This window comes from Mauremys reevesii, linkage group 20, assembly GCF_016161935.1.
Source record: "Mauremys reevesii isolate NIE-2019 linkage group 20, ASM1616193v1, whole genome shotgun sequence".
Classification (NCBI taxonomy): Eukaryota; Metazoa; Chordata; order Testudines; family Geoemydidae; genus Mauremys; species Mauremys reevesii.
In genome coordinates, this window is record NC_052642.1 from 21700686 (window position 1) to 21715806 (window position 15121).

The following is a 15121-nucleotide window of genomic DNA, read 5'->3' on the forward strand; positions in this document are numbered from 1 at the left end:
ATCTGGCCTCCTATGTGCTCTGTGGTCACTAGTGGCGAGCAGAATAAATCTCCTGGCTAATGAGCTGGTTGAGGGTTATTTTGCATGTTAAAAGTTAGTGTTCATTGCGTTTTAAAGAAAATGGAAATATATAAAAAGATCCATGTTAGAATAAATGTTGTTGTTTAGATTAGTGTCTCCTAGACCTTCCTTTGACTGTAAACTCTGTGGATGGCATCTTTGCCTGTTCTGTATCATGCTGAATATAATGTCACATTTCAAAATATCTTGGGCTGCAAATGTAGAAAACTGATACCCTTGAGGCAAAAAAACATATTTCTCTGGTGTCATTTGTGACTTGGATCCATGAAAGTAAATTGAGGGGCTATTCCGTTGCATATTTCATGGTGTCATTGAATTTGGTTAAGAATTGCTAGTGACATGTCTTTAGAAGCAAACATTTACAGTTGCTAAAACATTCAAAATATTACATTCCTATCTTTTTTTTTTTAAACCTATTTGAAACCTTAAACTTTAGCTCTTACCAAAGGATCTTCCAAAATGGAGAATTGTTATGGTAACCAGACAGTTTAAAGCCACTTATCTGAGTTCTGATACTTCAGTGGCTAGTATTATGTACTCATGATATAGTATTGGGGATATAAAACTTTTTCTTTCCAATCATATAGAAAATAATGGTTTTAAAAGTTGACGAGTCCTGAGAATATCTGTACTATATCTTTGCATCTGTTCCCCTGTGATTGTAGCAGCTAATCTCCCATGAACAACTGGAGCTAAATATTAATGTCATACCGTTTTCAAGTTGTTATTCCAAGCTTTCATATGGCATAGAGCTTTCATTTCTCATAATCTCTGAGTTTAAATCTGTGTCAAGCTTTGGTTAACAAAGCTCTTCTGGCACTTGTCCAGAACTGAGCATATTGAGTCCTGGACCTCAAACTCATCTAGTTTAGTCACTATATGTGTCTGCTAGTGTATAGATGCAATCATTTTTCCCTAGACAGGTCTTAATATATTCACTAGGAATGACTATGTGAATTTCACTCTTATTTTCTTTATATTGCCCCCATTCCCAGACCACCTCTATCTTTTGGGCTCCAAATTACTTTGCATTTCCTGTGACGACTGTGATAGTAGATTTTATGACTCTATTTCTCTGATCTATTTCTTTTGGAGATCCAAAAAATGTCTAAAAGAAATTTGCCTTTTTAAGACTTAGCTGTTGGCTTGAATCAAGCTGAGAGAATCCGGTCTTGATTTGCAAGAATTATTCAGAAACCATGTTTCCTTCATCTCCTGAGTACTTTGGCTCAGTGTCATAGCTTTTGAATTTTCATTCTTGCTTAAATGTCAGGACTATTTTTCATTTAGGAGTTTGCAGTTCCTGATTATCGTTCTTCTCATCTGGAAGTCAGTCAAGCAACTCAACTGTTGCAGCAGCAGCAGCAGCAGCAGCAACTTCGTCGACGGCCTTCCTTGCTTTCTGAATTTCACCCAGGCTCTGACAGGTAAGGGCATTCTGTTTTACTTTTAGATGCAAGAGAAATCTGTTATGAGTTGAACCAGACTTTATAAAAGGTATATATTCATAATTAAAAAGTCTGCTTCCACATTTCTTGCTTAAGGACTTAGCTTTATTAAGCACAGGGTTCTCCATTAACTAACAGTATTGGTTTGTTTATGGTATTTGACAGTATTTTAGATTTGCCTTGTTTAAAACCCATTGCACAACTCCCCAGCCCACTTGGCTTAAATAAGATGTTTGTTTCCTAGATAGGAAGTGACACCTGTGCTTCACTTCCCCCCACCTCTCCCAACAACTTTCTTAGCAAGCAACTGAGAACCCTCGTGCATATCACAAACTAGTTCTTTTAGAAATATTTTGGCCATAAGTGTGTAATGTTTGTTTCTTTGAGATACAGTGACAAGTGAAGTTATACAGCAAAATTAAAGAATCATCACAGTGTGAATATTATCCATCATGTTTCCTAGATTTCACTGGGATAAAATTCATACACTTGAATATTCAGCAGAGGGTATTTGTCTGTCTAGGTAAGTAAGAAGCAGCAGAGCTAGTTGGGTTGTTTCATTTGTCATAACAGTATAAAATACTTAAATGTGGTGCAAAAATGCAAGCAATTGGTGGTGATTTTTGGCAACAAAGTAATAAAACAATTGACATCACTTGACATAGTTCAGAGTCAAATGTTCTTGGGACTGTTTTGCAAGTTTGTTTATTAAACCAGCCCTGCTTGTATGGTAAATAGATATGACTGCTGTTTTGGCTCCAGCAGATTAATATTGCAGTGCTGTAGTTGACTGTCACTGTCATGAAAGTGGCTGTCTTTTTTTAATTAAAAACGGTTTGCTTTATAGTAACTATGTTTTGCACTGATGTAACTTAAGGCAGTAAATGCCAGCTAAATACTGATTAATGTTTATTAAATAATTGTATTTAACTGGATTTACAACTAAGAGGTATGCGGTGTGCTTTGAATACCAGACTTGAAAATAATCATAAAGATTAATTCAGCCACAGATCTGACTGAGATTTTAATTATCTGAATACATTTTAGATACTGGGAATGCCCAACTGTGTAGGGGAAAGTTAAGTATCATGATTGTTTTGCTCACTCATTGGTATAATCACATTCTGATGCACAGAGGTATGCATATGATACTCCTTGCAGTGAGGTGAAATTGTACTCCTGCCTTGCACTTACACTACTTCAGATGCAGTGTTGCTCACGGCTCACTCTGATCACAGATCAGAAGTGGTCTGTGCTGATCATTACTCTGGTGATATTTAGTGTGTAAAATAGATGAATAGCCCCCCGACTCTGGATGCTAAATTGGAATATTCCCAGAAATAATTCCCAAATACTGGGTCTGAGATTAACTAGTTGTCTTCATCTTGCAATTTACAAGAAGAAAGCTGGATTTGGTTTAGTGCCATCTAAGTACCAGAGTGCTTTGATGTCCTTTTGCCTGCTGTAGGTTAAAAAACTGTGCTCAAATTGTGAAAAGCTCATTCACCAGTTTTGGCAAAATACAGGAAGCTACTGTCATCTCTTCTAATGAAATCTGCTAAGAAGGTGGTGAAGCATATGAGATATCTTATTGACATCCTGTGTAATTCACTGCAGAGAAGCTAGTGATGCTTCTATTTTGCTTTGGAAAAAAATGAGCAGGAAGAGTCACTAAATCACTTCCGAGCCCGCAACATAGATGGTAGAGCACTACTGACAAGTACTTGAACTTGAGTGTGATGTAGACCAAGTTCCAGATAACTTCAGTTACTAATTTAGATACTTTTTATATGTATTTAAAATTTCTTCAGAAGAAAAAATTAATTGAACTACTGTGCTTTTGCATAATTTTGTGGAACGCAAGACTAAACTTACTGATGTGAAGTCTTTTTGATGCTCTTTCTTGACTCAAACCTGTTTTCAGATATACTTGTTGTAATGGCATAAGTTTCGTGGTCTTCTGTGAAGTGATGGGCATTTAAATGATACCTTTGTGGGCTTAAATGAACTTTTAGTCAAAATCCATTTTTAAAAATAAAAGCCAATTTTCTGCAGTATACCACTTAAAAACTTTTGCCCTCCTTACTATTTAGAAAGTGTTTTGTGACACTCTTCCCTATAGTCTTGGAAATGGGATAAAACAATTAAATAATGCACCATATAGAGTTTTTTTTGATAGATGTATATTTTTAATTGTTTTTACAATCTCTTTTGTTCCTTAGGCCTCAGGAAAGGAGAACTGGCTATGAGCAGCAATTTCACCCAGGTCCGTCACAGACTGATCATGATTCGTTGGAATCTAAGCGACCACGTCTTGAACAAGTTTCAGATTCCCATTTTCAGCGTGTTAGTGCTGCTGCTGTCCTGCCTTTAGTACATCCTCTACAGGAGGGATTGCGATCTGCAGATATTAAGAAGGTAAAGACAGTTTTTGTTGCAATTTGAAGCTGTGTCTTAATATGTTAGAAAATTGATTACATGACTATTTTAAAGATTGTTGTGGCTGAAAATAGTATTACAATTTTTAAATAGTATTACAAATTACACCATTTCTGTGATGAGCCATTTGAATATTGACTGCTCACTTTTTAGAAACCTGTTTTGTTCACAAGCATAGTTGCAAATTATAGTAGTGTGTTCACTAGCTAGTGTTGGAATAGTGTTTAAAAAAAAAAAAAGTCCCAGTAAGTTGCATAATATGCTTGAAGGTTAATTGTTTCTAGTACAGAATGTTGGAACACTCAACTTATAGCTGCCACTTGAGTTTAATTTAAAAAAAAAATCACTTCAGCAATATTATATGTAGGTGTCTGTTGAAAAAGTATTAGTGTAGTGATCTTTGCTCCAGTCCTAAACTGCCAGCAGATGGTGACAGAAAAAACAGCTGAAATGCCTTTCCCTCTGCAAATCTCCAAGACACTTCCTTGCATTTGGAAATATAATTGGCCTAGAATGCAGCCTATTTATTTAATTGAAAAGTCTTGCCCTTCTGTGACTTTGCATGAAAGACTTTGAGAGGCAGAGTTGCCCAGTGGTTGCTGGATTGGGGCTCAGGACCCCTGTGCTTTATTCCTGGCTTTCCCACTATTCTGCAGTTCACTAAACCTCTCTTTGCCTCTGTTTCCCCTCACACCAGATGAGGTCTGCTTGGATTATAAGATCGTTAGGTGAACAGTATCGAATGTGTTGGTGCACATGGAGCCCCACTCTGGATTGGGTCCCTATACTGTACCATAAAGCAAATAATAAACAATGTAGACTTATTACTTTAACAACGTTAAATTTTTGTTCCATCTTTCACAATGGAAATAGGTCTTTGCATTGATCTGGAATAACACGGTTCATAATAGGTAACTTACAAAGGACTGCCTTTCCCTGTATGAGTAAGAGTTCCCTTTTTGCAGAAAATATTGGGAGAAACCTGACTACAGGTATCTTAACTCCTTCACTGGACATTTTAACCATGTTAAGGAGAAGACAGTATTCTCTGCTAGCTAGAGCAGATGTGGGCAAACTACGGCCCATGGGCCACATCCGGTCCACGGGACCGTCCTGCCTGGCTCCTGAGCTCCTGTCCGGGAGCCTAAGCCCCAGCCCTCCCCTGCAACCATGCTGCTGCCCGGGCAGCGCTCTGTCCCACCACTCCCGCTGGGCGGGGCAGGAAGTGCAGCTGGCTCTGGCCAGGTGTTGTGGCTGTGAGCTCCTGCTGCTGGTAAGGGGGCCAGGAGTGTGTGTGTGGGGGGGAATTGGGTACGGGAGTGGGGGGTCCTGGGGAGCAGTCAGGGAGGTGGGGGCGGTTGGCTGGGGCGGAGGTTCTCGGGGGGGGGTGGTCAGGGAATGGGGAACAGGAAGGGTTAGGAGTGGGAGTCCCAGGGGGCCTGTCAGGGGTGGGGATGTGGGTAGGGGTGGGGACGGCAGACAGGGGACTGGGAGCAGGGGGGTTTGGATAAGGGGGTGGGATCCTGAGGGGCAGTTAGCGGTGGGGGGTTCCTGGGAGGGGATGGTCAGGGGAGGAGGAGCAGAGGGTGGTTGGATAGGGGGTGGGAATCCCAGGGGGGCTGTTAGGGGGTGTGGATAGGGGTCAGGGCAATCAGGGATCAGGAGGGGTTGGATAGGGGCGGGGGTCCTGGGGGGGTCAGGGAACAAGGAGCGGGGGGGTTGGATGGATGGGGGGGTTGGGAGGGGGAGGATAGGGAGCCCAGCCCTCCATACAGTTGCACAACCCCGATGTGGCCCTCAGGCCAAAAATTTGCCTGCCCCGAGCTAGAGCAAGGGATTGTAAATCAGGTGACTGGAGTTCTGTTTCTGACTGTGCCATTGACATGCTCAAGGTTACGCAGCAAGTCACTTAGCCTCTTTGTACCTACATTTTTTCCATCTGTAAAATGATGCAACCTACCTACAAGGTGTTAAGTTTTAATGAATGAGATGCTTTAATCCCTAGCTGAAAGGTACCATAAAGCATAAATTGACGAAGTATTTCTCTAGATTGAGCATGAATTATAAACAATGGCCAAGTTTTTAAAATGTGTGTGCCTAAAGTTAAGCTTGGTCTATACACTCAGATTGCACTAACTGAATCTGTTTCTAAGTCAGTCTAGTTAAATGTATGTAATTCCCCTCTGTGGATGCTCTTAAGTCAGATAAAGATTGAATATATCTGTGGTAGAAATTTGAGTTAAACTGGTGTGATTTCTGTGTGTGGAGACTAACCCCAGGTTTCCTAAATTTATACTTAAACTCTTAAAAAAGTGGACTGAGTTTTGAACGGTGGCTTAAATGGAATATGCCAAGTGCTCAGCATTTTAGAAAATGAGGCAATTTATTTTTATTAGGTGTCTAAGTATGGATTCCAAAGCTAATGGGTGGTACCCATTTTAAAACAAATTTTGGATAGTGTATTTTTGTACTGCCTTTAATTATTTACTGCGGCTTTTCATATTCTAAATACAGCACCTTTCTGTGAGCTTAAGTAAAATCATGTTAACATGATACAGTATCTTAATATCTTGCTCTGTTGCATTGCAGAGATAAGCTCAAAGGGGCATTGGAGGAGCCAGTCAGATGTGCGCAATGTTATGTTTTAATTTAGTCATGAATAATTTTTATCCAAGTGGTGTACTGAAGTGCACCATCTCAATCTTATACACAATTTAAGGTACCTTCAGGAAATATGGAACTAAAACACTTAATTTGTTTCAGTAAGACTGGTTTGGATAAGGCATACATTTTCCAAGTTAGCCCTGGTTTACACTGGGGGGGAAAGGGGGATGTCAACCTAAGATACGCAACTTCAGCTACGCGAATAGCGTAGCTTAAGTCAGAGTATCTTAGGTCGACTTACCTGGCCGCAAGGACGGCGGCGAGTCGACCGCTGCCGCTCCCCCATCGACTCTGCTTCCGTCTCTCGCGAGCTGGAGTTCCGGAGTCAACGGGGAGCGTGTTCGGGGGTCTATTTATCCGCATCTAGACGATATGTGATAAATCGATCCCCAATAGATCGAGCTCTACCCGCCGATGCTGCGGTAGTGAAGACCTGCCCTTAGTCATCTGTGCATGTCTGCAGAGATCTACTCTTTAACCTGAATGCCCGTGAAGAGTTGAAGATGGCCCTAATGGGGCCCTATACTTGTAAATGTAAATAGAAACTAAATTTTTTAAGATTGTGATCTTTTTGTTAATTCCAGGGCTGTATGAAGTAAAAATGAAAGGAAAAACTGAGTACTTTTAGAAACTTTAAATTTACTTCAGAATTATCAGTGTTAAAATGATTCTAGGCAGTAGTGTTGGTGGCTGAAAGCTTTGGTCAATTTTATCTTTATTTATAGTTGGACAACTTTATGTATTAAGATTTGAGACTACATTTGGAGATTGTAACATAACTAATTTATCTGTCTTTATGTATTATGTAAGAAAATATCAAATTGTTCCTTGTTTATTTAAGGAACCAGCTTTTGGAGGCAAGCATGAAGGGCCATCTTCTCCAATCTCTGGTCAGCCCTGTGGAGAGGACCAGAATGCATCACCTTCAAAACTGTCAAAGGAAGAGTTGATACAGAGCATGGATCGTGTAGATCGAGAAATTGCAAAAGTGGAACAGCAGATCCTTAAACTGAAGAAAAAGCAAGTAAGTCAATTACAGAGAACACCATAACCAATGCTATTTTTGTTTTCAGTTGGCAGAACACAATATTAAAGTGTCTGCAAAAATAAATAAACCAAATTGCTTAATTACAATTTAAGAGTCAAAGTTCTTGTTCTGTAAGTAATGTGTACTACATAAACTTCTAAATGGGTTGGATGTAATAATCTAGTTCAGAGGCAGGGGCGGCTCTAGAAATCGCCCCCCCAAGCAGCGCGCGCGCCGCCGCGCCCTTCCCCCTCCCCGGGCCGGTCCTCTTCCCTCCGGCGCGGTTCTCCGCATGCCTGCCGCAGGCCCGCAGGTCCCGGACGGGAGCCAGCGACCCGCAGGCAGTCCGCGCGGCGCCGGGCCGGAGCCGAAGCCGGGACCGCGGCGCGCCGCGCCGCGCAGCGGCGCGGCAGGTCCGGGCCCCTCCTCCGGACCGCCCCGCGGGCATGCGGCGCGGCTCCCACCGGAGCCCCACCCCGCCCCGCCCCGGCCGCCCCGCGCGCCCCGCCCCGCTGTAATCTAGTTCAGAGGTTCCCAAGCTTTTCTTATTGTGTACCCCCTTCCAGATTTAACAGCTTCCACTTTCAGATTTACCAGTTGCCTGCATACCCCTACCCTTCTCATCACTGATGCTTTTTCTTTTTAACGCTATCTGTCTTTAGCCATCTGTCCATGTTTCACTGTTATGTACAGATATAGTTATAGTGTGACATACAACCAAAAAAAACCCTCACTAAGTTCTGAGCTCAGTTAGACTGAACAGTTGCTTGGCAACTGAACCCGCTTTGTATGGTGATTGGAGGTGAGGGCTGTGTACATCAGCATCTCTGCATATCTTTGTTCTCATTGTTACATCCTGAAGTAAATTAACTACCATATGTGTTATAACAAATTCCCAGAGTTTTAAAGTTTCATCTGAGTAGCCTATTATGAAAATGCAAATAAAAAAGTAAATAAAACCCACCATTACGTAATTTCTCCATGCCCCCCCCCCCCCCCCCCCCGAGATATCTCGCGTACCACAGTTTGGGAACTCCTGATTTACTTCATATATGCTGGCAGTTTTTCCATGAATCTTGTTTATATATTAAATAAATCTAGAGATGTTAAGAGTAAAATTGCTTACTTAGAAAAACATTGGTAAAATTAAATTTTAAGGTCTTGAATTCATTAATCTTAAGAATGTGGTTTTTTTAATCTTATTTTTTTTAGTAAAGCATTATATTTTAATGCAGGACTGACTTTTGTAACTATTCTGCTGTAAATTTGCTTAGATGAATAGCTATATAGTAAAAGAGCAACAACTTCAAACTAAATGCTGCATTATGGTCTTATGAGTTCTTATTCCAGCTTGTTAGACCTTAGATTAGAACAGCAAAAGAGAACTTGACTGGCTCTTACAATATTTACTGACACATTAGCACTTGTGATTTGCCTCTGTCACTTCCTTGGGTACAAAATCAGTGACTGGTTATACAGATTTCTTGGATATATGGATAAAATTAGGACCATTAATTGAACTCCTGACTTAAAACTAAAAAAAAAATTGTACTGTAAGTTCTGAGATACTTTAAATGAACTGTAAAGTTAGGACTTGATCCTGTTCTCAGTATGTGGTATTTTATAAAATCTTAAAAGCTGATTTCTTACACAACGTTATAACACAGCAAATCATGTATAAGGGGGTAGACGTAGCCATTACATTGGAGGTGTATGTTTTTCTTTATTGTATATTTCTGGCTTGCAGGAGGGAAGGATATTTACAGCACAAAGATAAACCAACATTGATTCATATATAAAGGAATGTTTTGATGAGAGGCAAATCACGAGGTTAATTGCTTTAAAAAACAAATATTGTATATATTTGTTTGATGTTACTATAACCTTTTAAACTTCTCTGTGTGTGTTCAGTAACTTATTTCTGCCATGAAGTATCATTGTGGATTGTTAGAATAATGATGACAGGAGTTACTTCAAATAAGGAGTTCAAAAGCATATCAGCAACCAGGATTTTAAGTATATTATTTTAATATACTGTCAAACTTTTTGGGGGAGTATTGCCTCAGCATGAAAGCTTGAGACAATTGGTGTTCCTTGGCTTTAATATTTTGGTTGAAAGTTAAATATTTTCATTGATAAAAGCACAGTGCTGTGTTGATGTTTAATTGAATCAGACATGTTTCAGTTTGACGATGTGGGTGCACCTCAAAAAGGTTTAGTTTACAAATATTAGTGGAAAAATACTGTCTTGTTGCCAGTTCTATTGGCACTAAACCCTGTTCATTCATACCTTGCAAATTAAATGATGAAATGACAGGCACAGCAAACTGTTGATCAGATGCATATTTTATCTCTGGTGACTAATTACTGGTTAGGGTAACATGGTACGGATGGCTGATTTTCTTTCTCTCGTCTCTTAGCAACAACTCGAAGAAGAAGCTGCTAAACCTCCAGAGCCAGAGAGGCCTGTCTCCCCTCCTCCAGTGGAACAGAAACACCGCAGTATTGTCCAAATTATTTATGATGAAAATCGGGTAAGCTTGTGTCTTAGATTTGGTTGGCTGAGCATGATTATATATAATCTTACACACTGTGCTACATTCCTCATTGTGCGGTGATTCAGACTTTTAAATATGCTGCAGTCTTTTCATATTTTAACCATTTTGATTATTTTTCAGTCAGAACATAGTAACTTCTTTTTTAATGACAATTGCTTGCATGACATTTTCATTCCGAATCTCAGAATGTTTTGAGCCTTGAAGGTGTTTGACAAACAAAAGCAATGAACATGAGTCTGTGTGACCCCAATCTCTGGACTGGTGCTGAGATAACATTTTAGTGCCTCATGGAGTTTGATCTCCTGCCTTGTCTTTAATCACATAAATACTGGCAAGCCTGACTGAGTGGTAAATTCTCATTTAAATTTTGTAGATGAGTAATATGGGGTGTAACGTGGCGTTCCATGCCTTTTTTAAAAAGTCTGAGTTCTGACACTTAAGGATTTGGGTGAATGGATGAATGTAAAGATGAAATATTTGGGCAAACTTTTAGAGCTGCTTATGCTGCATTAGTGGCTAATAAAGAGCAGAAGTTCAGTGACGCCAAAACTGCAGCAACTCTGATCTACCTGATCCCTGGTCTGTTAGTCTGCTGAACAGCTCTCAAAGTCCATTTCTTGGTTTTCCTAGGGATTTTTGGGTTGGGGACTATAAGTAAGAAAGAGTGCCTTACTGTTTTAGTTAGTTACATGGACAAAATATTAGTGGGTTTTAATGGTACTTCATGTGCATTTTAAAATAGTTGTGGAGAGTCTCAGAACTCTGGACAGGTGTTTATACCTCTTCTACATTTTCTTACTGTTTTAATTTATAACAGTGGACCTCTTCAGTGAGGGTTTTAATTCTTCAAAGATTGAGGTTCTTTTCCTTCCTATCCTCTGTCCCAATCACATTTTTTAGGAAATGCTGTATTTGAAATATTAACAATTCTAAAATCAAAGATTTGTTCAACTCAGCAAGGGCAGGGTCTGTCTTCATTGTATGTCTTGTACAATCCTAAGCATATTGATAGTGCATAACTTGGCATGCATTTTGCCGAGTGCAGATATAACCAAGTTATTTCTGCTGCCTGCTACACAAATATTGTGACATTTGTGTATGCAATACTTGTTTGGTTATCTTTTTCTGTAGTTTTGCAAGAAAGTAGTCCCCTTTGCAGCATTATGGTTAGAGGGTGGACGTTGTAAGGGTATAACTCTTGATTTTAATGCTCAGCTGTACTTAGAGAATGTCCCTCAACTAAGAGGGATAAAGTTCAGCTCCAAGATGTGTTTTGAGACCAAACAAACCATTTTTACCAGGGTAATTTTATACCATTCTTCTGATATGTAATTACTTTGCACAGCTGTGGGTTCCAAAATATTTGTCATTTTTCTGAGTTCAGAATAGTACATGTAGAAAAGTAGTAGAATTTAGCAGAGCACACTTTCTAAAAATAACCTCTGGGTTTTTTTGTTTAATTTTTGCTGGCATGTGAACCCCCAGGGATAACTTGTAGAACTGATAACTTGTAGAGAGGAAGCAGCTTAAAAATAAGTGTATTTCTTTAGCAAAGACTATGAAAGGATTTAGAAGGATAGGTGGATTAAATGAACTTGTGAAAGCTGGATGAGTAACTCACTCTGTTCCCTTAGGAACAAGATAGTATTTTTTGCCCTTTCACCAAGTACTGTGGGTGGATGTGTTGGGTTAATCTGTAGTGATATGTAGTTTAAAAAAAAGGCATATTGGACATATGGGTTGATTTATTTTTTGTATATTGCTCCTTGTCGTTACCTTATAATGACTGCCTTAACTCAGCCTTTCTAAATCATGCTTCTCTGGCAATGGAGCACATTTTCCCCGCCTTCAAATAATTATTTGCAGTTTGACCCACTGTGTGCTAGTTGCTTTCCAAACACCTAAGAAGGATGGTTCCTGCGCAGATGAGCTCACAGCTTAAAGTCAGACAAGTAGATAGAGGTCTGGGGAATAACCAGAGACAATTTATTTATGTTAGCTTGATTCACTATAGAGAATGGGTGGATGAGGTAATACTTGCATTGGACCAACTTCTGTTGGTGAGAGAGAGAGAAGCTTTCGAGGTACACAGATTCACTATAGGCAATGTGGCAGAAGCAGGTTACGAGAGACTTAAATATGGATGGGGGATTTTTCTTTGCAGATGACCTTGGGGCAAGATGTTAAAGATAGTTTCTACAGTCCAATTTGCATTATTACTGAATAAAACTGCATTAATATTTAGATGATACAAAATATCTTTCACAGAAAAAAGCAGAAGAAGCTCATAAAATTTTTGAAGGGCTTGGTCCAAAAGTTGAACTGGTAAGTTTCTTTATTGCCTGTCTTGCTTTTCTTTCTGTGATTCTTCTCCCAAGATGAATAGACATAAGAAAGTATGATTGCATGACTTAAACTTGTGGCTTTAAAAAAAAAAACTTAGATTTTTTTTTAATATAATTGACTTACTTTATATATGGTCTTGAGGGCTTGTATGTCTGTCCATTTCTGTAACTAAGGCCTTGTCTACACTACCGCGGTAAGTCAACCTAAGTTACACTACTCCAGCTACGTGAATAACGTAACTGGAGTTGGTGTAGCTTGGGTTAATTTACTGTGGTGTCTACACCGTGCTGCGTCAATGAGAGACGCTCTCCTATTGACGTACATTACTCTTCTTGTTCCCATGGAGTCGATTGGAGAGCGCTCTGCCGTTGATTTAGCGGTAAGTGCAGGCATGGCCTAAGATGATTCTTTGAATGTTTCCAAACATTAAATGATGTGCACAGGCCAGGGGAGACAATGTAGTTATAATGTGCCAGAAATTTAAAGTGGCTGATGTAGTATAACTTTTTTTTTAAATGGGATAGCAGCCCAAACCCCTGATGGGAGTAGTCTGTTGAAGATTATTTAAAACACATCTTTTTTTAAAACTTGTCAGCTGTTCGGCCAATTCACTAAAGAACTTAAACACGTGCATACGATCATCCTGATTCCTGCAAAACATGTAAGCATGTAACCCTTAAAAAGCCTGAGCAGTCCTATTGATTTCAGTGGGACTTAAGCATATACATAAGTACACTGCTGAATCAAGGGCTTAGTGATCTGACTGACTCAGTTTGTAATTTTTGGTAAGTAAATTTTAATAAACTTGAAATACAAGTGTTTTTAAAATGTTTGAGTCAACTTTATTTGAAAATGAATTCTTTAGGCTAGTAGATCACTTTATAGTATCAGACTAAATCCAGTGACAGAGAAACCGTTCTGTGAGTTGCTGAGCACCTTTAACTCCTGTTCATTTTAGGTCACTGCATCTCACAGGTTGGGCATTCTGTTTACTTTAACATGTTGTGTATTTGTAGAATTAAACACAAGTGTAATGTTCTTAATGTATATGCCAATCCATTTTGTAGCCACTTTACAACCAACCATCAGACACAAAGGTCTACCATGAAAACATCAAAACGTAAGTACCAAACATCTTGTAATCGTACTTTATTAAAAGGGCCTCGAGCGAAACATCCTATTTTTACATACCAATGTCACTACGTTTTTTATTGTAACAAAGAAAACATTGAAACTTCAAAATCTCATTTGCTTTCTATGATTTATGAAACATTTTTCTTTTCAATTATTTTAGCTAGCTCAATGAAAATAGACAATTTCTAGCCCATTCAGTTTTCAGGTTTTTGTGTACTAGAACAATCCTGCAGCACCTGGGTTGCAAATACTGCAAGAGAATGAAAAACACTTTTCCACTGGAATTTTTTAAAAAGAAAACATTTCTATTTGTCTTAGGTTTTGGAAAAGTTTTCTGTGGCAGGCTCTGAATTGTCACTGCATGCTACACTTCTCCTCTATTTGTTACTTAGGACAAACTAAATTCAGCTTCATGAAGTAGACTGTCTTCTGGTAGAAAGTGTGGATTTTGAAAGTTAACATTCATTAATTTCGTGCTATCTTTGTCAAAATACTAATAGCCTCATACTTTATGATCCAGTAAGGAACTGAAGTACCATTTATGTGGGTAAATCATTCTTCAGCATGGTTAATCATCTTAAGCTTTATGCCCAATCAGTATTGAGCCCTTCTCTCAACACCCCGCAGACATTATGGTGAGCAGGCTGTGAGGAAAGAAAATGTTGATACCTATCTTTTTTGTTTTGTTTTGTTTTGTTTGTTTGTTTTTTTTAATTCATCATTAGATGTTTTTCTAAAAGCTCTGCTCTAGGAATTATTTTGGGGGCGTTCTATGGCCCGTGCTATTCAGGAGGTCAGACTAGATGATTGATTTGCGCTTCTTTTTTGGGCTATGTATTTTTAAGATTTTGTTTAATTTGTAGCCTGCATCAGGCTTTTATAACTAAGATATAGGCCCTCTGGAAAAAAGAAACTCAAAGTTTTTGAGACAACCTTAACTTTAGCTGCAGTATTAAAGCCAGAATAAGTCTTGTTGATAAACTGTACCTTCTTCATAAGGCACTCTCTGGAAGGCAGATCTTTTTTGCATATGCAACCGGTGGTCCTCGATATTTACTTTCTAGATACTGTGGAGAATTCTAAAAATAAGCCACCTCTGGTACAGTTTAGCCCTTACATTTTAATAATTAAAAAAATCCCATTTCCTAATCAGCCTTACCAACATTTCCCAGTTTGATGTGCGTGCTGATGTTTCTTACTTCAATATAAAATTTCCCATTAGCCTGAGAATGGTTTGGAAGAGAATACTTTAAACTTAAATACACAAAACTCTCTTCTAAATACTGTATTTTCTTGAAATACAAAGTGGAAAACAGTATTGAAAGTGAAATATAATAGTAGAATTTGCAACGCAGAAAGTTATTTTATACATGTGGGAGGAAATTCAAGACTATACACCTCTACCCCGATATAACGCTGTCCTC

At 39.0% G+C, this 15121-nt stretch overlaps 1 protein-coding gene across 17 annotated transcripts in view; it reads left to right on the forward strand.

Moving 5' to 3' along the window:
- Positions 1-15121, forward strand: part of NCOR1 (nuclear receptor corepressor 1) — a 101637-nt gene that overhangs the window by 22819 nt on the left and 63697 nt on the right. For 13 of the 17 annotated variants that reach the window (XM_039507639.1, XM_039507624.1, XM_039507625.1 and 10 more), the window contains exons 3-9: positions 1372-1508; positions 1993-2052; positions 3752-3947; positions 7474-7656; positions 10080-10193; positions 12486-12542; positions 13631-13683. In XM_039507639.1, the coding sequence (XP_039363573.1) occupies positions 1372-1508; positions 1993-2052; positions 3752-3947; positions 7474-7656; positions 10080-10193; positions 12486-12542; positions 13631-13683 (800 nt within the window). The remainder of the gene's footprint in view (positions 1-1371; positions 1509-1992; positions 2053-3751; positions 3948-7473; positions 7657-10079; positions 10194-12485; positions 12543-13630; positions 13684-15121) is intronic. The other 4 variants (XM_039507631.1, XM_039507640.1, XM_039507632.1 and 1 more) reach the window with 1 other exon arrangement.